A 25,739-nucleotide genomic window follows, 5' to 3' on the forward strand; every position below is an offset into this window, starting at 1 on the left:
CAGACAGAATGTGCCCAAATGGAGACATGCATTAAGTCGGTGATGCTCTTCCACAGCCTGTCAGTTTCTTGCTCATGAAGAATGGTTCTTGTTTCTACAACCTGCTCGTGTTCACACATGTGGGCCGAGACTGTTCTAGTGGAACCTGTATGTCGCACTCAGATCCATCATCATTGCTCCGGGGCTGTGCTTTCTGTTAGGACACCACCACATCCCACAACTGGCCCCTCCAAGTGTACCACGTACAAGTTATTGACTTTTAATACCCCGTAACAACATGATTTTACCTGCTGCTACTGGATTAGGAGTATATGGAGGTGGAGGGGGCACACCTGGAGCTATGACATTGGCTAATGGTACCAGACCTGCATTGTTATAAGCACCTAAAATAAAAATATAATAGAAAAAAATATATAAAATTTAGCACCATTCTGAGTTCAAACTGTATTGACGCAGCTATCTAATTTATTTCTAAAACTGTTATATAGTACAGTTACATTTTAGGTAGAGGTTTAGGTCTACGGTTGAATGAAAAGTGAGATCAAATCAGACAAGCAGAGACTTCTATTTCCCACTGCAGGCTCACTCCAGACATAGCTCACGGATGGGCACGGCGGGCAGAACTGGCCAGATTTAACTGGTCCGCCTTTTCTGTCAAGCACACACACTCGGCCTTTTTAAGTTAAATGCGTTACTGATGCCTTTGAATACCAACTATCAAAAGGGATTCAAGATGATTTACCCATAAGCAAAAACCCATAAAAATAATTAATGATGAGAATATACAATTAATTTATCAAAAGGAAAATTTCCTAAATAAACTCTGTCTTCTCCATTGTTGTAGACCAAGACACATGGCAAAATAAAGCTCACGACAGCATATTTCATAAGTGCTCCATATTTCCAAAGTACATATATCAACATTTACTTTCAACTTAATAAATAAAGAACAAAAAGAAAAAAAAGTAAAATCTGAAAGAGCGCCTTACTTGGTGCAATAGTTGCATGTGGCCGGCATGGAGGTATCGGATAAGGAACGGGTTTATGTGGATTGTATGTTGAAGGAGGCTAAATGAGGGGGAAAGTACAGCAGTTAGGAGAAAATCAAGTAAGCCATCTCCTGGCAAAACAAACTACAACTTGTCTTTCAAAACATTTAGGCCTAAGAGGCCAAAACTGCCCCAGCATATCAAATGCCACTGCACTAACACATGGTACAAATGAGGAAAATGGCTTTAATAAATGTGGTTCCTATTAAATTCCAAAGATAGATCCTGCCAAAGACTGCTGTGGAGGTGTTTATTTTTTTATTTCAGTTGTAAATCATCTCCAACGAAGGGCCAAACCTTATCCTAAACAGCAGATTCTTCTCTGACCCAGTCTAAATTAATCCAAGAATTACTATCTCCTCCTATGGAACAGGCTACTCAAGAACTTCCAACATCCTCCTGAGAATTCATCTTATCATTCTTACCCTCTTTTCTCCTTTTGGAAGAAAAAAGCACTATTTCCTTTAGCATCTGGCGTTCTGACAATTCTAGTAGAACGTAGACTGGAATTATGAATTCAGTAACTTAGTCTTTTTGCCTTTTGAAATCCACAAATCTTTCATTTTAGAGTTGATAGAACTTATGTAAGTAACAAGGAACATTCAAAGGGTTGATCTCCAGAGAACCGGAGGTATCCAAAGATAGGCCACATGCTGTACTTTTAACTACAGAGAGAGAGAGAGAGAGAGAGAGACAGAGACAGAGACAGAGAGAGAGGATGCTAGAGCACGCACACCCACTCGAGGGGGCTGGCACTCACACCCCTGCAGCAGAGGGGATCCACTGGTGGTAAGGGACCCAGACTCTCTCTAGTGCTCATAACGGCAGCCCTGATGATGTACTAGTCCTGTACAAGGACTATGATCTGTGACTACCTTGCTATAAACAACTGCCACTGGAGTTCTTGTCAGGTGGGCAGGTAGGACTACAAAGTGGCTGGGTGGAGGCCTCCAGTACGTCAATTCCAACAATCCTTCAACCCACGGGCTTGTCTTCTCCTGTTCAGTTCATATTCCAATCAACCATTCTCATCACTCCCTTGAAAATACTCTCCACCTCCTAGCTCCATTCTTACTTCACTAACACTAATGCTAATTCAGCCACCAAACCACAACCTTCATTAAAGTGAACTCTCCGCACTCCACATCTCCAAGAAAACAGCTCAATGTGGCTGCAGAAAAAAGTAAAAACAGTTCATCTGCTCTACCTTTAAAATAAGATATTAAACCTCAATAGGGCCCTTAACACTGTTAACTAATTATACTATATCTCCCCAGACCATTCACTTTCCTCAAGTTTCTGGTATACTTTAAGCTTCACAACACAAAAATGAAACTTATTCCTTGAATAGACAGAAAACTAAATGTAAGAGTTAAGACTTGTTCCATCATTTAGTTTCTAAACATACTGGTTTGGACGGTCCGAGAATCCGTGCAGCTATTCCTTTGCCTTCGTTGGTACACTCTTCACCATCTTTCTTCAAAGGGGTTCCCTATTAAAAAAAAGAAAAAGGAAAGATAATTAAGACTTTAAAAAACCCAAACAAACCCAAAAGCTAAAACACAACAAAACAAGACATCCACTGTATTACACAGAAAAGGATGTAACTTGGTAGGAGATTAAGGACTTGGATTGTAAACCCAGTCCTGCCCTGGCTGCCTGATGCTGACAAAGTCCTCGACCCTCCTCTGCCACAGAACCCTCATAACATGTACAGAGGTAGAAGGAAACACACAATACACATGGAGATGACAGAAGAGGATAAAGTATGTTCTAATTTTGGGGGACTTCCCTGGTGGTGCAGTGGTTAAGAATCTGCCTTCCAATGCAGGGGACACGGGTTTGAGCCCTGGTCCGGGAAGATCCCACATACCGTGGAGCAACTAAGCCCATGAGCCACAACTACTGAGCCTGCGCTCTACAGCCCGCGAGCCACAACTGCTGAGCTTGCATGCCACAACTACTGAAGCCCGTGCGCCTAGAGCCCGTGTTCCGCAGCAAAGAGAAGCCACCACAATGAGACGTCTGTGCAACGCAAAGAAGGGTAGCCCCTGCTCGTCGCAACTAGAGAAAGCCTGCGTGCAGCAATGAAGACCCAACACAGCCAAAAATAAATAAATAAAAATAAATAATTTTATTTTAAAAAAAAAAGTACGTTCTAATTTTTTCTCTGTGCAACAGGAACAGCCAGAGATAGACCTCCAGTGTTACAGTGTATAATGCTCAAAGAATCAAAAAGAGTTCTTGTATTACAGTTGAAAATAGGTAATAAAAAATGATGTTTTCTATAAGCATTAAGTGTGATAGCTTATACTGACCTCATTCAAGACTGCTATAATTAACAGATCAAAATAAGTTGACGCCCTATTACAACGTGTCCCCCTGATAGCATGTGTTCTAAATGGTACATACTAGTATGGAAGCCAGCTTCCAAGGTGGCCCCCCAGTGACCCTCAGCGCCTACTGCCCTTGTGCAGCCCTCCAAATGAATAGGACTGACCTGTATAACAAATAGGATAGTCCAGAAATGATGGCTGTTGACTCCCAAGTCTTGAGTGATAAGAGAAAACACAGCTTCCGCTGGCCTTCTCCAGGACTATCTGCTCTGGTGGAAGTCGGCTGCCATGTCAGGAGGTACTCAAGCAGCACTAAGGAAAAGTCCTTATGGCAAAGGAACAAAGACCCCCTGCCAACAACAACACTAATTTACCAGGCATGTAAGTGAGCCAGCCACCTTGGAAGCTAGGCTTGTGTTTCAATAGAGCCGTCAGATGACTACAGCCTTATGAGAAACCCTGAGCCAGGACCAAGCTAAGCCTTTCCTAGATTCCTGATACAGAGAAACTGCATGAGATACTAAATGTTTACTGTTTCAATCCACTAAGTTTTAAGGTTATTTGTCACACTGCAATAAAAATATACCGTTCTATGAAAAAATTATTTCACAAAGAAGTCTGAGGAACACTGGGTGATATAAAAACAAGTGTATTTCTTACGGGACTTCTCAGACCCTTTATTATGCAACATGATTCTCCAGGAAGGAGACGCTGCATTCAGAGTTTCCCAAACAGACTTAACTGTGAAACTGTCTGCAGAATACCGAGAATTTGAGAAATACTCCTTTACTACATGTAAATCAGTGCTTCTAAAATACTTGGAAAAATAAAACCAAATCTTTCCCATTTGGCTTGTTCTTCTCTACATTTTACACAAATAGTTTAATACAGCTTATGTATGAACTTTCACTCAGTAGTGAATCTATGAATTATGTTGCTGACATAGCAAAATCCCTTTCCTTTGTAGACACATCATCAACTGGCATTTTCTTTAAATATCATTAACTATGCTCAATTTCATATGAAGAAGTTTCATATATAGCCACGAAGGTATACTTACTGGGAAAATCCCATTTATGCGACTAGGTTTTCCTTTGGGATATGGATTTCCTGGGATTGTTCCACAAGAAGATATCATAGCATGAGGAGCTTTGCAGCCCGCCTTGAAAGCCTGTAAAATAACAAAGAAGAGGGTGGTTAAAAAAAAAAAAAAATCAAATAAACTCACACATTAAGTATTCTGGATGTTGGGAAGCCCTGCTAAATAACATGAATTAAGGAACAGCATCCCATTCAATCTGTTCAGACATCAGTCAGCACTTCCACTGGTGAACATGACCAAAACAATAATCAGTAAAATCACTTCATTTAATGGAATTATTTAAATAGTAATAATGTTTTTAATGTCACAGATAATAGACTCCTATACAAAGATATCTTCACAATGGATTTTGTAAATTGTGTGCAAAGAAGTCCATTTACTATTTGATATGTCTCATTTCTCCAATGACCAAGAAATAACACTGTCCAACTCAATAAACACCAAGCTCACATTACAGGTAAGGCAAAGAGAGCACAGCCATGAAAAAGACATGGTCTCCACTCTGAAGAAGTTTACATAACTTAGTGGATAAAACACAAACAACAACATGAGACACTGGGTGTCCAAAGAGCTATAATGATGAAAAAGGATGAAGGATGAGATCTTGGTCTAGCTTACTTATTATTGTGTCCCCAGCTTCTGAAATGGTGCCTACCACATACTGAATTAGTGCTCAATAAATATTTATTAAAGGAATGAAAAGCACTGTAATAGGTGACATATATTCTAATGGATCTATACTGTATAAGAATATCAAGTTAAATATATATATGCTGTATTTTATAGGTATATATGATATTATTAGCTATATAATCCAGCCCCGTGCTAAACATGCCAACCCTAAAAATCATCTCAATTTTTGGCTATTATAAATAGTACCAGGGTGAGTGCCCTTATATATGAATGTGTATGTTTCTATTTATTTCCTTAGTATAAATTCTTAGAAATAGAATTTTTGGGTCAAAAGGTATGAACATTTTAAAGGCTCTTCAAGTTTGCCTTTCAGAAAAGTTGTATTAATTTACATTGATTAAAGGACCTATTCCACAGAAGACTCAGGCCCAGATTATTTCTGATGGGAAAGTCACATGATCAGAACGCTTCATAAGGAAGAAAACTACAGTAGTAAATGCCTAATGCCTTAAAGAATTTAGTCAAAAAACTCAATGGAGTTATTAAAGTAAAGAAACGTGGGCTCAGATCTTGCTTTTGCTACAATAACTTGTGACTAAGGCAAGTTCTCCACTCTCCTGAGCTTGGTGGAGGGTGTGAGGATTAAATGCGATTGAGCTGCAGCCCCTACGGGAGCAATCCACGCGTGCCTCAAGCAGGTTTCTAATCACTAATTCTGTTGCCAACCATCACAATCCTAAGAAATAAATACCTTAGATGACGAATCAAGTTTTTTAGGCTTGGACAAGTACTACTTCCCCCACTCTTACAGATTTTAAATTAAAAAACTGCAATCTTGCTTTATTGCTCATCTTTTATGAATTTGATGAAAATAAGTCCGATGACAAAGCAAATTTAAACAATCAAGTTCCTAAATACATAAAACGAAAGACAAAAGCTTGGAGCCATGGTAGAGCTACCAAGGGACCAAGAATAAACACCCCACGAGGCTCACTGGGCTGGCTTCTCACTCTCAAGCCATCTCTTCATTCACCAGTGTCTCCCCTCCAAAGACTGCTGGGGTGTCATTCTTAACCCATCACATAACAGCAGTCAGGTTATTCAACAAAGTTAACATAGGAATAAGACTACACTGTTTTCTTCATCAGCGTTCAGAAAAACCAACATACCATTTATATAGCAATCTTGAGGAAGTTACCTGTTCAAGCACTCTCTTGCACCGTTTCTTCTCAGACATATTTATCCTGAACAGATCTTCAATGGGACGAGAATTCTGTGCATCAACAATGTTTCTACCAAGCAAATACAATTTGGCTTTTCATTTAAGAAGCTGGACACACATATTTAATACATAGATATATCTGAGTAAGCTTTTCCCCATGACATAATGAGGAAAGTATGATCATTTAGTTTTAATTGGTGAATGTAAATAACATGTTTCTGTGAAGATGGTAAATATAATAACTGAACAGACATTTATCTGGCTACCTGAAAGTAACAAAGTAATACTTCAAATAAAAATCACTATTTTGAGATTCTTGCAAATATACCCTCTCAATGAGTGTCAGGAGAGCTACTGGCAATAAAACAAACCCATGTGCTAAATGCTTAAGAATCATGGTTGACCTAAAAATGAAGTTTAACCTTATGCTTCATTTTAATTTTGTGCTTTTTGTGGTCATTTACAAATATATAAGGGACTTAAAAATGCATATGCTGTAAATAAACAGCAACTTCTAGACTCTTACATTATAGGAGAGTAGGTTCCTTTTCTCTTACGTTCAACACAATCTTTTCTCAAATGTCGTGCTGGGTGCTTTCACACATCTTACAGTATTTAAAGTTCACATCCCTACTAAGTAGATGAGATCCTTATTTTCACAATTGAGGAAAATAAGATCCAGAAAGAGTAAGTATATATTAAGTCAAAAAAAATACACGCTGTCAGAACGTGGAAGAACCCATCTAACTATGAGTCCTCTGGCTTTATCACCAAGCCTTTCACATTATTCAGAGTGGGAATGCAAAGCAAGTCACCGAAATGCAGACAAACTGAAATAATTAAACTCGATAAGCCCCACTATTTTATAAGTTATAACCATGTGTAATAAGCACACTAGATACTTAGATATAAGAATTCAGCTCTGTGCTTGCATAGATTTTATTAGAGTTCCATTTACTAATATAATTCTGACACACTAACATATACTAATGAGTTTAAAAGGGTTTAAAAAGTCTCCCAAACTTTTCTCCAATGAAGTAAAAAGAAAAATACTTACGAAGCTAACAGTTCAAGAGCAACTAGTTTGTCTTTACTGAAGGTGAAACAGTTGAGTATATTGACTACTTCTGCTGGGTGAACAGCCACCATTTTCTATTAATATAAAAAATAATGAGAAATTTTTTCAACATGAGAAATTTTCATGCAAGAAATTGCCTTTGGGGGGGAGTATAATGAAATGTTCTTAATATAAATATTTGAGATGAAAACTGCTTAATCAAAAGTAAGTCCTAACAACTGTGTGAATTAAAATTAGGCTTTTCAATGTAACTACTTTAATTGAAGAGCTACGTTCTCCTATGTGCTCCTTCTTATCCACATTTCTCAATATGTTCATCTATGGAAAACAAAATTTACATGTTCTACTTTCCTCAGAAAGGCTATATAAAAATGGATATTTACAAATATGGGAGATACACTGCTCGAGAAGTTAGAAAAAAATTATATTCCTCAGTTAGAGTGCTAGGTACGCCGCAATCAGAACTTCCTAGTGAAGTCCATGGCACTGAATAGTGTTATTAAAGAAAGGTACTCCAATCACATTAGAGGAAAGATGGGTTAAACAGGTTTCTTTACTGAACTTTCTTAAGAGCCTTGTTAATGTGCACTGTGACAATCCAAGATTGTGTGGACTGTTACATAATTTATTTGCCTAGGACACCTGTATCTTTGAAAAGCAGGTCCATTTATAAATGTATGTTAACAGTGCAGGAAATTCAAAAGCAAAGTCAGGATAAGGAGACCAGTTAGAATCAACTGATCAACAAAAGTGGTTTTCAAACACTTTAACTCCTGTACCACCAAAAGAACTGGTAAAACCATATACCCCATTGCATGTTTTTAAATTGACATCTAAAAATTTTACCGGAAGTTTTACATATCTGCAAAAGATAGATTTCCTTATATGTAAGTTTATTACATATTTCTGAAAACCTTGGAACTACTGACCTAGTTCATTTACTTTATGAAAATGTCCATACCAGAACCCGTCAGTCAGTCTCCAGTAGGAAAGCAGTCAAACGAGCCGTACTTTGTCTATAAGCACACTATGGTGTGCCTGTGCAGCTCACCTCTGATTTTTAATTCTGAGGTAGGTGGACAGGCAGGCCAGCCTAAGAGCTTTGTCATGAGTTTGTTGTTCTGATAAAATAAGGCAAGGTTTGTTATCAGTTTGTTTTCTGTTTGTTGTCCTGATAAAATAAGGCAAGGTCCCCATCAGTATTTCTTATGGAAGCTCTGTTTTGTTCTCCCTCTCAGGATAGTGCATTGTCTCTTTGATCCTTAGAGAAAGATTTTCACCTGCCACTGATGGGTGAGACAACTTTTTTTTTTTTTTTTTGGTAAAGCAGAAAAAAAGCAATTGTTAAAGAGAAGAAGCACTAACAGACCCAGCACTTTCTTAGGCAAATTAGTTTAGGAAGCTAAGGATTGTAGATTTCCTTAAAGCTATCAATGCCTGATACTCCCAGGAAAATCTTCCTATACAGCCAGATCCCGTTCGACTTTGGTGCCTCTGTTAATCTAGGCTCTAGAGCTGTGCTATCCATATAGTAAGTCACCACTAGACACGTGTGCCTGTTTAAATTGAAATTTAAAAATACCCTTCCTCAGACAGATGACATGTTTTAAGTGCACAAAAGCCACATGTAGCCAGTGGTTACCACAGTAGATTGAGCTGATATAAAACATTTCCATCATCGCTGAAAGTTAATTTGGACAGCGTTGGTCTAAAAAATATAAGTATAAACCAGTCTGACTATTCTTCTAAGACTAAATACAAGAGGGTGAAGATATACAAAAATAAAAGTAAATAAAAATACTTAATTCAAATCCTATGCTTTGCTTTTGCCGATAAATATTTTCTAATCCAATCTGCCAATTAGGACCCTGTACAATTTAATAGTACAGTACATATGATTTAAATTTACAGGTTTTAATTTTTTAACATAGTTATTTTGAATAATCAAAGTATAACGAAATTTAGCGTCAGTATCTAATGCAAACAAATTACAACTTAAGATGAATTAGAGAAAACTAGGGGAGAATTCAAAATACTTAAATTCTACATTCTAAGGAAAAATAAATTACTTACATGCTGTAATGCTTTCATTGCCTTCAACTGAGGCTCAGCCCAGGAGAAATATCTCAGTAAATCAACCACCTGAAAGCAAAGAACTAATTTAGCTCTAACGACAATGTGTTTGCAAACATTTCTCCAAGATGTATTTCAGTACTTTGAATTACTATTCAAAGTGTGCTGCCTGGGCCCCGGTGATGAAGCATCAGCATGACACCAGAGTTCAGACTGGGCTGATGGACTAGCCAAGTGCAGCTACTGAAACTGAAATCAAATCAAATCAAATACTCAGTTCCTTACTGGCACAAGCCACATTTTAAGGGCTCAACAGCCATATGAAGCTGGTAGCTACCATGATGGTTACTGCAGAGAGAGAGCATTTCCATCATCACAGAAAGTCTTGGACAGCATTGGTCTAGAATAAAGGAAAGTATAAGGTACAGGAAGAGAAGGTACCTGAAGAAAAGGAAAGCTGGAAAAGTACTAGATGGAGATAAAAACGTCACGTAGGAATATAAAGATATAGTATGAATGGAAAGTTTCAAAACATTTAGCGGAGAATAACAGTTTTAATCAATCACAAAAGGGTGTTCAGTGGTGCGGTTTAGTGTAGGTCCACTAAATTCTACTCTTTAACTCACATCTGGAGGGCATACTACTCTTAATCAGACCACAGATCTATTCCCTAAAAATGTAGGAATCACCCTGAATCACGCCAGCAGCTTCTAAATGGTAAGTCATTTTGAGAGCACAGCCAGCCAGGCTCTCTCCCACTACCAGCAGCGAAGTTCAAGTGAATGAGGGAGACACTGTGCAACAGCCAGGAAGAGGTGACCAGACACCATGATCACAACACTGAAGTCTCTGCATGGTCACCACCACCGGGGTTCACTGCCTCCAAGGACACCCCAAAAAGGGAAAAAAAGACTCAAGATGAGAGGGTAATAAAATCTGGGTTAATGAATTATTTTACTGTGAGCTCCTAAAAACGTGTTAAGGCTTCAAATTATTCCACAAAGCGAGGTTAATGTTAGGAACTGGTGTGGTCTGTGAAGAAGAGTAAAAATACTTTTCACTCCTTAATGAGAGATACAAAAATAGCAAACAAGTATTGTGGGTACTTTCTATACAATTTTCTAAGAGTGTATGCCCTTACTTTTATGAGAATAATGTTTTTACTATATACAGTAAATGCTATCTGGGACTTTACCAACCATAAAACTTTATAAATTATCATGTATGATTATTATATTATAATATAATAATCAATATAATAAGCTTAGAAGGTCACACTTAGAAAGTAGCTTGATTAAATTTTTAATGACTTTAGCAGAGTAATTAAATTTTTAGCAAAGTCATTAAATTTCCACAATAGGAAGTTATCTACAAGATTTCACATATATACACAGAAACACAAGAGAAGGAAAGAAAAGCTATCAGCTATGTGAAATTTTATAACTCTTTCTCTGAAACATTAAAATTTTTAAAAAAGCATAAGGCGATTTTGAAAAGTAATGGGATAGCTGAAAAACCCTCATTAAATAGGCAGTAACACGTGCAAGTCGCAAAGTAGCTTCGAGGAATTTAGTAGGCAGAACTACAGGTTTAAAGTTATTCAAGTTTTGAAAGTCTTGAGAAACAGATGAAAAGTTGGAGCATTTACTAACTCAATCTATAGATTCATCCACTGTTTACCCTATTCACGTTCCCAACCTTTTCTGTTCTTCAGATGTACATTTCCATTTCTGGTCTATTTCTCTATCAAGTATTTTCCAAGTATCTCTTGGAAATCCAGCTTTCTCTGCATATGTGTGTGTATATACATGCAAACCTGTTTTTCAAAATCAGCAAACTCCCCCTAAAGTTGGGAGAAAGTCCCCATTAAACTACCACACTGAAAATATTAGTCTTCTGAGAGTTACAGAAACTACTTATTAGACACTATTTTTTTTCTTATTTGCTAAAATTTTTACTTAGTGGCTTCATGTAAGAACATATATCACCATTTGTTCAAGTTTTATAAAATGCAGTGAATTTTGCAATTATGGACTCATAAATACTGTACAATTTTGGGTATGTTTACCATTAGAAGTTTACAACATATGATACTGTGCCCAGAATATAAACACTTTGAACTGCTTTCTTCAGACACTGCATTTTAAAATCATGTTAGCATATGATATCATGGTGAAAGTGGGTATGTTTATAAAATACCCCAACTATAAATCATGTAGTTTTCTGCTAAAACTGAAAGCTTCTGAAGTTCCTGAATAAACACAGCAACAAAGTAAAAGCAATTCTGAACTTGACCAGCAGGTAAATAAAGACACTAATCAGAACGTCAGTTAAAAAAAAAAAAGAAAAAAAAATGCTATTGCTTAAACAAATAAAGGAATACCTGTTCACTGGAGAAATATCCATGCACATATTCAATTGCTTTTAATTTGTACTCTGTCAAAACAGCCTAAAAAACATAGAAAAACAGAATGAATATATGTAATCATATGCATGTATCAAAACTGCCTAAGCAACTCAAACAGCCCTGGCACAAGGAGGCCGATAAAGTCACCATGGTGATGTGACATTCTACCTTCCCAAGTTCCATGCTGTAAGGGATACACTGAGACAGCCGGAAAAGCCCCTGGGCCTCCCTACTCACTCCTACAAAGGAAGGGAACAGAATTGCAAGAGATATGATTCGACATTAATAGAAATTAAGTATTCCTGGAAAAGTAATTGCAGTTTTAAAGAATCCAAAATTCAATAAGCCGTCGTTTTTAAGGTTAAATGTACTACCCATTACCCATTCATCAGATAATTATTTATTGCATACCTATATGTGCTAAGTGATAGAGAAACATGGATAAGACATGGTCTAGTCCAGGCTCTCAGTATTTCTACAGGGATGTGAACCCAGGAGCCAATCTGTGCGCCTGACACTAACTGGCAGCGTGGCCTCTGAAAGATATTTTAATTGCCCTGAGAGTCTCCTCACCAATCACTACCCACCTCAGTTACTGTGAGGATTAAAAGTCAAGAGTAGATGTGACACATAATAGGGAAGTTCAGAGAGTCGTCAATGGCCTTGACCCAGCACTATCTAGAGCCGAACGAAATCATGTATGATCTCCTTGCAACTATATGCTAAGCTTACAGATGGAAACACCAGACTATCAAAATTTGGTAACAACTACTCATTAAAAATCCACTAATCCCCTTTGTATGGTGACAGGTGGTAACTAGACATATTGTAGTGGTCATCTTCTAGTATACAGAAACATCGTCAGTGTTGTAGGTCATTTACACTCCATAAAAAGAAAAAGCAACTAATCCCTTTGCATTCACTACAAAACAACCATATTTGTACTTTTCACGTGCATCATTCTGCTAGGAGAAAATACTATGACCAGTCAACAGAGAAACACATCCAGGGAGCTCAGTTGCTGAATTTTCACTGAAAAGGGGGAGGGAGTGGTACTCTGGATAATGTACTCTTGGGAGTTTGAGTATTATTGCCATTATTGGACACAATCAAAAGCAAGTTTCTGGCCCAAATCCTGGATTGTGCTGATGCCAAGTCATGTCTTAATTCTTTGATCAGCACCTGAGAGGCCCAGCTGTATCCCCAGGCACAACACCATGGCACTCAGGAGTCAGACCACCCAACTTTGAACAGTGGTCTCCTCCCTCACCAGGTGGGTAACTTTGAGCTGGCTAGTTAACCTCACAGATACTAGATTTGCCCTCTGTAAAATGAGCGGTTAGGAGGAGCTAATCAAATAACGCATGGAGAAAGTGCTTAGAATAGACACACTCAGTTAAGTGCTCAATAATAAATGACTATTATTATTATTACCCCCTTTTTATAAAGCAAATTAAATATTGCTTTTCCCCCTCCTTTCTTCTCCCCTCCTATTTCTTTTCCTAGTGTCTTCTTATATGGCTTTGTTTTAAATGACAGTAGTGACAGCCAGGATTACCTACAGATGTAACGGTGACATTCAGGACGATATTACCTGGTTTAAACTGACTTACATTTACAAAGTCTGAGAGCAATTTTTAAAAAGCCAACAGTAATTCACACACTTAGATATGCTTATATATTCATTCCATTTTAATAGCCTAATACTATGGTGATGTATCTAATTATTTGGCATAGACAGAAAAAGATGTATTTTTATTTCAGACCAGAAATAAAGGACTTAAGTTGCTATGTATTTGATTTTAATCTCTGGAAAATTTCCTATTCACTATGTCATCTTCCCAGAGTTTAGAAGGGAGAGAATAAGCAAACCGACACTCTATAGCTTCCAAAAGTAGAAATCAACTGGTCTACCCGAACAAATTATTTTCTCATAAACCGCAGTTTAACATCAGCTCATGAACAAATTGTGGCAAATTCTAAGTATATAATTAGTAAGCTAATGTTTTATTGCAAATTTTCATTGGACAAATTGGGTTTGCAAAAGCATAAATTTCATTCAAAAAAAGAACACTCAATATCCTTACAAATGTAAATTGAACCTAACACGCAAATCTGACGAAGAAAAAAGAGCTTTAAAAAGGATGAAGGAAAACAACATTTTGCTTTACAGAGAATGAAGAAAAACAGCATGTCCACAAGCAATTTTATTAATAACTTCGTAAGCTGAAATAAATAATAATCACCAGAGCACAAGGTAACAAATCTTTTCGCGTCAATCAAGGGTCTTAACGATATGCAAATGGAGAGATAATTGCCCGGAAATTCTAAGCAAAGGACCCTATATTAGCATAAGAATGGTTAGTCAGTCCTTCCAGGTTTAACTTTGTAAACTCTTACTTTTTGCGCTTGAAATAGTGTCAGGCTCAAGGGTACATGCCAAATTTTTTGCTGTCTGTTTCATTCTGGGAGGTAGGCTATGCACAATAGCCTCAAAATGAAGCAAAAACTTGAAAGCAGGAGAAAAAAGTTTTGAAATGCGAGTGTTTGAAGCCCATTCCTAAGAATGACTTTAAACTTAATGCCACAGTTATTAGGACACTAATTTTGTCCGGCACAGGCAACAAATATAGTCCGCTTATACTCAGATTTTAAAAACCTGTAATAACAACTACCGTTAAAGAAACTCCCTACGCTATTATCTCTAGTTTTCACTCACTCTTACGTTACTGAAAATGAGGAAATCGGTTCAGAAATATTAAAATCACTTATCCGAAACTACAGAGCTATTAAAGATTTGTAGCGGGTTCGGAACCAGGGGCTCTTTATATAATATCCGCAACACCGCACTGATTCGCAAGAAGTTTAGCGTTAACATAATTTCTATTTGTATCGTGAAGTATATCAAAATATAAACTCCTACTCTATACGTTAAAATTCCAACCAGTTTTGCAATCCTTAAACCCGTATTTTACACAATCTGCACGCAGTCCCTCAAAGAGAATAAATCACGAGAATTTGTAGCTCACAGATTTAAGGAATTAAGTGCAATTACCTTTCTAATTTCATCCAGCACCGTTTCAAAGGACTTCTTGTCCATGTTGACTACTATCTCGACAAGAAGAGTTACAGTTTCAATTACAAAACGTTCATCCCTGGTCCGCTCCGATAGTAAAAACGTTTACAGCTGAGAAGAAAAAAGACTCAAGGAGCAGGAGAAAGGATGCGAAGAGGTAGAGTACTTCAAGCTCTGCAAAAATTTCTAAAAATGGAGACTTATAAAAACTTTTTATTAAAAACAAAACCCGTCAGGCTTCCCCAGCTTCTTTACACAAAGCTTCAGGACCCCCTCGGGGAAGAGAAACCCGAGGTTCGGTAGCCAGAGACAGAGCGTCGGTCCCCGCAGCTCAAAGGCAGGCGCCGCCGGGGGGAGGTCCGGAAGCCGCCTTCCCGAGTGGAGCGGCCCGGAGAGCAGAGGCATCCGCGCCCCAAATCCCGCGGGCGGCGAGGAGGGAAGCACCGGCTTCCCGGCCCGCACTTGCACCTCGGCCGCCGCCGGCCGCCCCTCACCGCCGCGAACCTGGCCTCATGGCCCGCCTCGCGCTCACTCCCAGCAGCTCCGCCGGACTCCTGGGTCCCGTAGCCCGGGCAGCAGCGGCCTGGCAGCTCTTTGTTACCAGCTGCCACCGCTTCCGGGAGCGGACCGGCCGCCGGCGAGCACCGGGAGCCGGGCGAAGGGGGCACGGTCTCAAGTAGGGGGACTCCCGAAGACCGCAGCGCCAACGGCGCCAAGAGCCCTTCCTGGTTACCCCCAGAGATTCCCCCGGCTCGTGGGGGCCTTCAACGGAGCCCGTCGCGCCAGAGTAAACTCAACTCTGCGCCGCCAGCCGAAGGCACTCTTCGCGGAGAGCCTATGGAGGGGTCCTGGTGTGGGAATGTAGGTGTCCATAGCGGATGCCTGGATGTCTCGGAATTGGATGAAGTTGAAGTCTTTCCCAGAGCCTGAAAGTTATTAATCAAACCTTAATTCTAAGGTTTGATTGTGCTAATTATTGGTTGTTAAGTCTGAATTTAAAAGAATGAACGTCGAGTGGTTAAGGCATATCTACGGGCGCCCCGATGTTGGCAGATTGGAGCAGTCCACCGAGTTGACCGTCCGAAGGGTGGTCATGGGGTAAGCCCAGGGCACGTGACCTGGGGATGGGGATGGGGAGCAGGGAGGCGAGGAGGCGGGAAGAGGGAGGCGGGCGGCGGGAACGCGCTGGGAATCCGGAACCCCAGTTCTGATTTTCTTGCGCCCTGGTCTTTGCTGCCTTCTGGCTCTCTCCTAGGCGCACTGGAGCTAGGAGCTCAGTGCAGCGACGAACCGCATGGACCTGAGGCTGTCCGGGCGGCCCCCAGCCGCCTGCCTATCTTTCTCTCTCGGCAGGATTCCTGTCTAGTCATGACGAGATTCTGGGTCTGCGTAGCCGGCGCTGGCTTCTTTCTTGCGTTTCTGGTTTTCCATTCTCGATTTTGTGCCTCTCGGGTGAGTTGGATAGTGAGGAAATGGCTGTCGGGTGTGCGGATAGCACTGTGGGGAGACGGTGTTGGTTGGGATGGAGGTGGTGCTTGTTCTCTCACTAGTTCATCTCAGAACCTGCACCGGGGGCCGAACCGCCGACGCGCTGCCTGTTTCTTAGCGTTAAAACGTGTGTAATATGGTACATCGCCATTTTTCTTATTTTTTCTCTTCTTTCCCAGCTCACGTTACCTCTTCACTTTGCTTTTAAAATTTCCTGGAGAGCTGAGGAAGCCCTTTACCAGCTGGATGTGGATTGGCCTAAGTATTCAGAATACTTTACTGGAACAACATTTTGTGTTGCAGTTGACTCCCTCAACGGATTGGTTTACGTAGCCCAAGTAAGTAAAATTGGGATTTTTTTTTTTTAAGTTATGAATACAAAGAAAACAGTTTTCCTGTCTCACCGAACTCAGTAACTGTATACGTTTATATTACGCCAATTGTGGAATTCGTTTTTTGAGTTAAAGTTAATACTTTGGTTTTGAACGCGTTAGAGATTAATATTGTAAGGTTTTGTAGATGGTTTTTTAAACGTTACTAAATTCCTCGGTTAACCTGTAATTTTTGTTTCTCTCTGCCAAAATAAAGATTGCTTCCTAAAAAGTAATCCTATCTAAGCAGTTATTTTTGTATACCTTCAGAGAGGGGATAACATCCCAAAGGTATTAGTGTTCACAGAGGATGGATATTTCCTACGAGCCTGGAATTATACAGTTGACACACCTCATGGTATATTTGCAGCCAGTACACCACATGAACAATCCGTCTGGATCACGGATGTAGGAAGTGGTATGTGTAGTAATACCTATTAAATTATCTTGCTAGAAATAACATCTTTGCCTATGTTCTTGCTTGTGCATTTTAAAATCAGAGTGGCCGAATCTAATTGTAATTCCTTTATTTATTTATTTTTAATTTTTTTTTGTAATTCTTTAATGATTCGTGAAGTCGCTTGTTTCTAAATCTTTATATTATACTTCTGTAGAATCAGGACATTTAACAAGGAGGCTATAATTATTATGATCTTTCCTTTAAGTTGTCACAGGGCTTTTGCCTTTTAAAATATCAGTTGCTCTTCCTAGATTAGATAATTCTAAACTTCTGTGAAGCAAAATAAAACGGCGATCTCTAAAAGCTAATGGAGTCCTTGCCTTTAGTTTTCCTTGACCACTTCTCTTTCAAAAGAAATTATGCTGATAACAGAAGTTATAATAGGCTAAATGCCTAATAGTTTTAAACAGATCTCATGTGACAATACAATGAAAAATCTTTGACTTCAATTCTTGCTATTGAACCATATGCTTTAAAAAGTGAAAAAAAAAAAAAATTATTCCAGGTGAAACAAAAGAGAGAGAGTGAGATGCTGAGAAACCAGAACTGCTTTCTTGCCCAGAGTAGAAGATCTGCAGAAACTGCTGGTGTTAATGTTTCTGAAATCCCACTGACTTCAGCATGTCTGAAACCTTCTTTGTGTCGAATATTTTTAGTAGAATGTGCTGCAAAACAAAGTAAGCACAGTTGAACTTAAAACTGTGAGATAAGTTTTCAGAGAGAACTGTTTGCTTGTGCTTGTGGCTTAAGACAGGATGGTATAAGAGATAACCTGGTATTATCTTAGGATCTCAGGAAGGAAAGAGATCTTAAAATATTTCTAGTCTTACTTGTCCCAGTTATGTTCATGGCTTGAAGGTCCTTCTGTTTCCCCACTTCTGGCTAATTCAGATACCGTTTTGGAATTAAAGAGGACTCAGTTTTTGTAAGAAGTGCCCTTACCACATCTGTTCTCAGAACCCAAAAGATTTCTGAGCCTCAGCCCCGTGACCCATTTATTTAAAGCTGTATTTTGGATGGTAAGATTTTGGTTAACCCCCCAAAATCTAAGTTATCTCTGAGTTCATTGTTAGACTCAGTGAAATTTGATTATTTTCGCTTTTTTTTTTTTCCTTTCTGGAATTCACTGTTAAAAGAGGCCATTACTTTTTAATTCGTTCCATTCATGTGATCCTTTTTTATAAAATACTTCACTGGTTCCCAGAAATAAAAAGAACACACATGATCTCTTCATTCTTTACATTATAGGTGGTTTTTCCACACACAGATCTGAAGACAGTTTTTCTATTCCTTCCTATATTTCGAAGAATAAATTCTCTTCAGTAAAAACATGGCTGCATATCATAGCCATTAAAGAAAATTATTTACTGGTGTTCTGTTTCTTTTCCAGTTCCTTAGAGACTTTGTAGTTTGCCTTGTTTAATGTTTTGTTCTCTTATTGTTGCTACAGACTTTCGCTCAAGTCTCCAAAACAAGTATAATAATAAATACAATTGTCAAGATGGGATTGTAATGCAAGCTGATTCACTTTATTTCCAGAGAGCCCATTGTTTCCAATTTATCATTTGAATGCCTACCAGTTAGTTGGTCTTAGTATGCTTTCAAGTTGGTTTCTGTTAACTGCTTTATAGTTTTTCCCTATTTGCTAATATTCCACTTTATACTTTTGCTTGTAAGATAATTTTAACTCAAAGAAGTTTCAGTGTGAGAAGATAAGATACTGGTGATTTGGAAAGATCTATTCCTTTCTTAGGAAAGAAAAGCTAATGGGTTGAATTTTGTATTTGTTTCCACTAGGAGAAAATGTAGCTTAAAAAAGTCAGTATTGTTATAAACCAACGTTACCGCAATAAAAAAAAAAAAAATAACACAAAAATAGATATAAATGACTTTTATAAACAAATAAACAGAAGTTTGTATTATAAAGAACTTTTTCAGTCACCCACTGAAATTGGAGATCTGCCCATGAATGACTGGAATAACAGTTTTCAAATATAAGTTGTTCGTTTTCCAGATCCTTCTTAATTTTCTTATATAAGTAATGCTTATTCAAGGTCATAAGATTAAAAAAAGAAAATGGTCTACCAGTACTTTTACATCATGAGCCTTCTGTTTAAGGAGTCAATTTTTTTTTTTTTTTTCAGTTTTCTTGATTTGGATTTAGAATCTTATTTGGAGTACCTGAGGTTTTAATTCATGAACAGATTTGGCTGTAACTAATGAAGCTCTATTGCTTGTCAAATATAACATTTAATTATATGAGCTTTTTAACTTTTTACTGCTATTTAATTCTGTTAAATTTTTGCTCTCAGCCTACTTGGAAGATGTGAATGTTACAATGGTTATATTTTTGAAGTGTGCATGTCTATCTTTATAGGACTCTACGGTCATACTATTAAAAAATACAATTCCTTTGGTGATCTTGTTCAAGTTTTGGGTACCCCAGGCAAAAAAGGCACTGGTTTAAATCCCCTGCAGTTTGATAACCCTGCAGAATTATATGTAGAAGACACAGGGGATGTTTACATTGTGGATGGAGATGGAGGATTGAATAACAGGTTGATCAAATTGTCCCAAGGTACGTGGCTTAGTTTTGTACGGTATTATTGCAATACTTCAAAACTGAAGGAACGTTTTGGCTAATCCAATATAAGAATGTTACTTAATAAGTTGGATTAAATTTGTCTGATACTCAGTATAACTTCAGTCTTTGCCTCTATCTTCACATTTCCTTCTTCTCTGTGTGTCTCTTTGTCTCAAATCTCCTCTCCTTTCTCTTATAAGGGCACTAGCCATTGGATTCAGGGTCTGCTCTAATTCCAGAATCACCTCATCTCAGTATTCCTGACTTATTGGAAATAGGGCCTTTGCAGATACAATTAAGGTCACATTCACAGCTCTGGAGATTGAGACTTGGACATATCTTTTTCTGGTGGGGCTGGGGAGAGGGATACCTTCAACTCAGTACAGGGGGATTAAATAAGACGACCTGTAGAAACATAATTTTTAAGCTCAGAAGAATGGTAATACCACATAACAGGTTGGTTATAAGAGGAAACAGTTTCAGGATGAGGTTGACATGAACCCTAAACAGTGGTTTTGAGTTATGAAAAATTCAGGTGGAAGCAGTCATTAAAGAAGCAGATTAATTGCTTGAAACAGGGAAAGACTTTTTTTAAGCATGCAGATTATAGTCAAATGGATGTATAAACAGAAAGCCAGGAAAACATAATCAGCTGGGGGTATAACTGAACCGTTTGTAACTTATGACATAAAATATAACATGTAAATGCATAAGGTATTCTGTATGTTGTTCTGACCATATATGTGTACCATTTCTAGATTTCACGATCCTTTGGCTACATGGAGAAAATGGGACAGGGCCTGCTAAGTTCAGCATTCCTCACAGTGTTACAGTTGATTCTGATGGTCGGGTAAATATACAGCGTCGCTGTGGACTGTCTGAATATATGGGCATGGTGCAGAGCATGGATATATGGGCACACGGGAGTGTCTAGGCATTTGGATACGTGTGTATGTTAGTGGATGTGTGTATCTGGGTATGTCGGGCAATTCCTCTGGGTATATCCACATACTCTCTTATAAATGTTTGGGTCCTATAATGAAGTTCCCCAAATATTTAGAAATGAGCAAAATAGATCACCTCTGTCACTTAAAGGATAGAAGAAGCAAATAATGGAACAGGATATAAGTGAAGTTACCTGAAAAACAAGAGTTGTGTTGAGAACGTGTTGGTCAAAAGGGAGATGGAAGAGGTTAATCTTGGAAGCTTGAAAAAAGGAGTGACCAGGCACGCTCTGGTTCTCCAGGTGACCTAGCTCCCCTCTGTCTGAGGAACAGAGAGCTTTAACCAACACATTTCAATTTCTTTATTTCCCACCTCTGTCTGTCCACTACCACCTCTTTTGCTTTTACACACCTTTAAGCATACATACCTCTTTTGCAGACACATTTTGCAGGTCACCTTCCTGTAACCAAACCCACCCAAAATGTTTTATATTAGTTTCTCCACCTGTTTTCCTGTAGTAGCCCTTACTTCCCCATTATAGTAACTATCACTGTAAGATGATGCTTAAATTGCCTCCCCTAATAAGAGTTTAGGCAGTAGGAGGGCTGGAACTGCATCCCTTCTGCTTTCTGTGTTGGTGCCTAGCAGTAGGCACTGATCTACTAAGTAAATGACGTAGCAGTCAGCTCACATATTTGTTAAATGACTGAATGCCTTGGTGCGCAGTGGATGCATCAGACTATCTTGGCTTCACGCCATTAGAAATTTAGTTCGTTTCCACTTCTGATTCTCTGATCAGCAAGCAACCTTCTGATCATGACTCGGCTTCCTATGTTAACAGACAGAGAACACTTTGATGATAAAAGCTTCGAGTCTTTCCCATTGTAGATAGGAAGATAACTGAACATAGCAACTTTGTAAATTGGGAACTGGGAAATTGGAATTCTGGTTTTGCACATTACCCTCCTGAAACTGATTAGCCACTCCCCTCATAGGATAAGAACAAGGTCAGGTTTCTGAGTCGGCAAGACCTAGACCCAGGTCAGTTCACCATGGTGAGGAATGTCCTTGGAGGTCATTGGATGGGGATCCTCTAGCATCACCAAGTGATGAAAACCGGGCGTGTTCATTTCTGGACCCTTGTGTTTTTGTAACAACAGCCGCACTACTGTTGTGGCATTTAACATGATTAACTCATTTAATCATAGCCTCAACCCTATGTGAAAAGTTACCAGAGTTAGACTTGTTTCTTCAACCAGGTTTCTCATAATAAAAATCTGTTGAGTAGGAAAGATAATGCTGACAACCTATAGTGTCATTCAGTCCAAGACTCTAACTGTATTTCCTCCTTGGCCGCTTATCTCAGACAGTCACCCCCAAATCCTTAAGGAAACTCCTCTTTAGTAAAGAATCATAGATCAGGAAAAGATCTAAGAAATAACCTTACTTAGGGATCAACAGCCTTTCTAAAGTGATACACTGAGTCTTTATTTGTTTCTGACTAGAGATGAATTCAGTGGCTACCAAAACTCACACACACTGACAAAGATTTAGTCAGGGTTACCCTGAAGAAATAGTCCTGAATCCACAAATCCAAGAACTCCAGGGATCCTCAAAAGGGGGAAGTAGAGCTCAGCATGTTTGGCCCATCCTGTACCTATGCTGCAGGTTGCATACATCAAATACAGTATGCGAAATGTCATTTAGGTCCAGTCTGCCTTCCTGTTTATAACAACAGTTTCCTTAAGAACTCATGGCAGCCTAGAGCAAACCTAAATTAAACCTACTGTTAGCCCATTAGCATGCTTTATATGTCACTAAAATCTCCCAAGCTTCCTCTTTAGTTTGGCACTTCGGTTTGGCACTTTGGACATACCCTGGTAAATAGCAGGTAGAGGTTTAATGATGCGATACGAGTGAGCAGCTGGCTTCCCGCTGGCCTGGGGTCCTAAAGAGCAGGGCTGCTTTTCTATGTCTTTGTCTTGTTAGCTGGCCCAGGAACCAACAAGTCAACAGGACTCAGTGACAGCGGTTAGAGGAGGGAACGAATGAATGCTGTCGCTTCTCGGTGTCTCCTGACCCTCTGCATTATGGTGGAGCACTCCAGCTTTCTAGTTAGCCAGCTGTTTAGTATAGCAGAGCATTCTAGGCTTCGGGTAAAGATGGGTGGCCATGCATGGCTCTCTCGCTTATTGTTACCTCTGCTTAAAACAAAGTATTTAACCTTTCTGCATTTGAGTTTCTTATCTGAAAATGAGGTTTTTAATGTTATCTTCTTTGAGGTCCTCTAAGTCCGCAACGGGAGTGTTTATGAAACTAATGAAAATAAACATTCTTTCTCTCCCCCTCTTCTGTTTTCTTTCTTTGGGTTCCCAGGTGTGGGTGGCGGACCGAGGCAATAAAAGAATTCAGGTGTTTGATAAAGACACGGGCGAGTGGCTAGGAGCTTGGAATAATTGTTTCTCCGAAGAGGGACCTTCTGCAGTCAGGTAATCGTTTCTTTTTGTTTTAAAATGCTTGTTTGATTTGGTTTACGTTAAGTTTCTCTGAAGAGCTAGCTGAAAGTTTAAAACATTTACCGTTAATTTTAATCAGGGCAAAAGGAGAAGGAAAGAAGTTTTCAGAGAACATGTAATCATATTTCAAATCCCAGGCAGTGTGAATGCGGCTAAACTCCCACCACGCTGTGGGATCCAAGTATCAGAGATAATAAAGGCTGGACCTTCTTACATCCTCTGCCCTCGAGATGCAGTTTATTTTTAAACAGAGAATGAAAATTAAAATCTTCTATAGTTTTGGACCCAGCCTGACACCGATTCTCCATTAGTTTCATCTCTGTGTAATATTCCAATATTGTTAATTTTAAAAACGTAAACTAATCTCTGGTTAAGTCTGTCATCACAAATCTCTTGTTCCCTGCGAAGCAGAATCAGATCAATTTTCAAGCCCCCTTAGAAGAACCCTTCAGCAAGCAGGTCCTTACTGTTGTGTAGCACTGTAGGGGTTCCACATGTTGAAAAAATAAACACTTATGTTAACTTTGCCCCGGTTGATTATGTGACATGTCTTCCTCCTTAGATTGACTCCCGACGGGAAGTACTTGATCGTAGCCCAGCTGAATCTGAGCCGGCTCCTAGTCGTGGCGGCGCCCCCGGTAGGAAGCATTGGCGACTGTTCGGTGATCAGCACGGTGCAGCTGGCGGATCAGGTCTTGCCTCATCTCTTAGACGTCAGCGGGAAGACTGGAGCCATCTATGTAGCAGAAATTGGAGCAAAACAAGTACAAAAGTACATCCCTATGAATAGCTATTTCTCTTCATTCGGTTCGTAACTGTTTCTTTCCCTGAGGGTCTTTCAAGTGGAAGTTCAGATCCTCTGGGCCATTCTTGTGACTTCGTTTCACACATGCGTGCATAAGGATACTTTAATGAAAGAAACGTAACTCTAATGAAAAATGGGATGGGAAAGTGGGACTAAGGTGGTAAGTAACCCAGTAATTTGCCCTATAGACTCATTCTCCCTGGCGGGGGAAAACACAGGAATAAAAATGGGTTTGCGGGGCTTCCCTGGTGGCGCAGTGGTTGAGAATCCGCCTGCCGATGCAGGAGACACGGGTTTGTGCCCCGGTCCGGGAAGATCCCACGTGCCGCGGAGCGGCTGGGCCCGTGAGCCGTGGCCGCTGAGCCTGTGCGTCCGGAGCCTGTGCTCCGCAACGGGAGAGGCCACAACAGTGAGAGGCCCGCATACCGCAAAAAAAAAAAAAATGGGTTTGCAGGATAATTTATTGAATTTCACATAAACAACACAAACCTTCACTTTATTCACTTAGTAAAAAATGAACTGCTTGAGAGATGGGGTCAAATGGGGTCTTGATTAACGAGAACCCACAGAGTGCCAGGTCCTGAAGATTCAGGACTGAGGACGCAGGGGTTGTCTGTGTGCCTTTGAGTAGCTTATAGTCCACAAAACACGGCAGCAGCAACGCACCAGGGAGGTAGGACTTTCAGGAGGAGGGGTGTTATGTCTGAATCATGGAGACTTTGCAGGGGAGTCCGTTTGAGCTCTGACTTGAAAAACTGAGGAGGAGAGAACGACGTCCAGGTACAGATGTTAAGAAAAGTGCAAGCTTGCTGTGGACTTTGGTAGACTTTTTTTAACAGGCCCAACTGGCTTTGGTCCTTTAGCTGTAAGATACGTAGTTTCATCCTTTAAGTGTAGGAATAAACTGGCTAGCGTCTAAGCACTTTATTGAAAGGGGTTTTTACAAATAACTGGATTGGTTTTTAAAGGTAGGTTTAAAAATAGTTCCTCTCAGTGCCGCCACCATCCTTCCTTCCTTCCATCCATCCATTCATCTGTCTTGTTTTTACATGAACTCTGTCCATTTCTAACATTTGTCTACCTCAAGGAAGTTTTAGAATTATTTATGGGAGCCAAACTCCTGGAGCTATTAAGATGAAGAATTTCCTACCTTTCTATTTCTACATCTCTTTTTTACCCCTTTGAATATTGGCCTCCCAATTAAGACCATTTGTTCAGTTTGTTCTAGTTCATTCTAGGTTTGGAAGGAACCTTGCCATATTACAACCTTTCACATCATTCTTTGCCTTTTCTTGTATCAGCCTCCGTCTTTATCTCAGTGTTTTACTGTAAATTGTACGGCAAGTGAGAAATCTTGAGCTGACTGTCCTCATTACCTGTTACGACTGGAGTCTGTTTTCCACACCTCGAGGGACTTACACTTTTGTCATATCTTGATGCAGTTAGGAAGGTAAATCTACCAACAGGACACTCTCTCCTGTGTTCCAAGGCCATTGATGTGTGTTTGTGCCACTGGTCAAGTTGTGTGATCTAAGTGAGTTGCCTTAGTTTTCTCTTCAGTGAAATGGGAACATCATTGCCTTTCCTCCTTCAG

General features: G+C 39.4%; 2 protein-coding genes across 4 annotated transcripts in view; one reads left to right on the forward strand and one right to left on the reverse strand.

Moving 5' to 3' along the window:
- The window catches only part of PROSER1 (proline and serine rich 1), a 27,800-nt gene extending 12,018 nt beyond the window's left edge, over positions 1-15,782 (reverse strand). Inside the window, exons 1-9 of one of the 2 annotated variants that reach the window (XM_059042131.2) lie at positions 14,956-15,782; positions 11,877-11,942; positions 9,494-9,562; positions 7,400-7,494; positions 6,319-6,412; positions 4,446-4,556; positions 2,458-2,541; positions 990-1,068; positions 288-383 (exon numbers count right to left, since the gene is read on the reverse strand). In XM_059042131.2, coding sequence (XP_058898114.1) covers positions 288-383; positions 990-1,068; positions 2,458-2,541; positions 4,446-4,556; positions 6,319-6,412; positions 7,400-7,494; positions 9,494-9,562; positions 11,877-11,942; positions 14,956-15,000 — 739 coding nt within the window. In that variant the 5' untranslated portion in view covers positions 15,001-15,782. The remainder of the gene's footprint in view (positions 1-287; positions 384-989; positions 1,069-2,457; positions 2,542-4,445; positions 4,557-6,318; positions 6,413-7,399; positions 7,495-9,493; positions 9,563-11,876; positions 11,943-14,955) is intronic. The other variant, XM_067016220.1, reaches the window with a different exon arrangement.
- Positions 15,368-24,575, forward strand: NHLRC3 (NHL repeat containing 3). Of its 2 annotated transcripts, XM_067016221.1 has the most exons (8): positions 15,368-16,074; positions 16,232-16,428; positions 16,644-16,802; positions 17,106-17,253; positions 19,673-19,873; positions 20,638-20,729; positions 23,201-23,313; positions 23,903-24,575. In XM_067016221.1, the coding sequence occupies exons 2-8, from the start codon at positions 16,345-16,347 to the stop codon at positions 24,153-24,155; spliced, it is 1,050 nt and encodes a 349-aa protein (XP_066872322.1). In that variant the 5' UTR covers positions 15,368-16,074; positions 16,232-16,344; the 3' UTR covers positions 24,156-24,575. The 2 variants fall into 2 exon arrangements, with proteins under 2 accessions (XP_066872322.1, XP_058898146.1); XM_059042163.2 differs by lacking the exon at positions 15,368-16,074 and having other exon boundaries at positions 16,121-16,428.
- Positions 24,576-25,739: the final 1,164 nt, after the last annotated feature.

This window comes from Kogia breviceps, chromosome 16 (assembly GCF_026419965.1).
Source record: "Kogia breviceps isolate mKogBre1 chromosome 16, mKogBre1 haplotype 1, whole genome shotgun sequence".
Taxonomy (NCBI): domain Eukaryota; kingdom Metazoa; phylum Chordata; class Mammalia; order Artiodactyla; family Physeteridae; genus Kogia; species Kogia breviceps.

What these genes read in the sequence shown, in the direction of transcription:
- NHLRC3 (XM_067016221.1), top strand. Translation starts at nt 16,345, where the DNA reads ATGACGAGATTCTGGGTCTGCGTAGCCGGCGCTGGCTTCTTTCTTGCG. An exon ending in GTTGATCAAATTGTCCCAAG is followed by an intron (nt 19,874 to 20,637) that starts GTACGTGGCTTA and finishes TACCATTTCTAG; the next exon opens with ATTTCACGATCCTTTGGCTA. An exon ending in CAGTTGATTCTGATGGTCGG is followed by an intron (nt 20,730 to 23,200) that starts GTAAATATACAG and finishes TTGGGTTCCCAG; the next exon opens with GTGTGGGTGGCGGACCGAGG.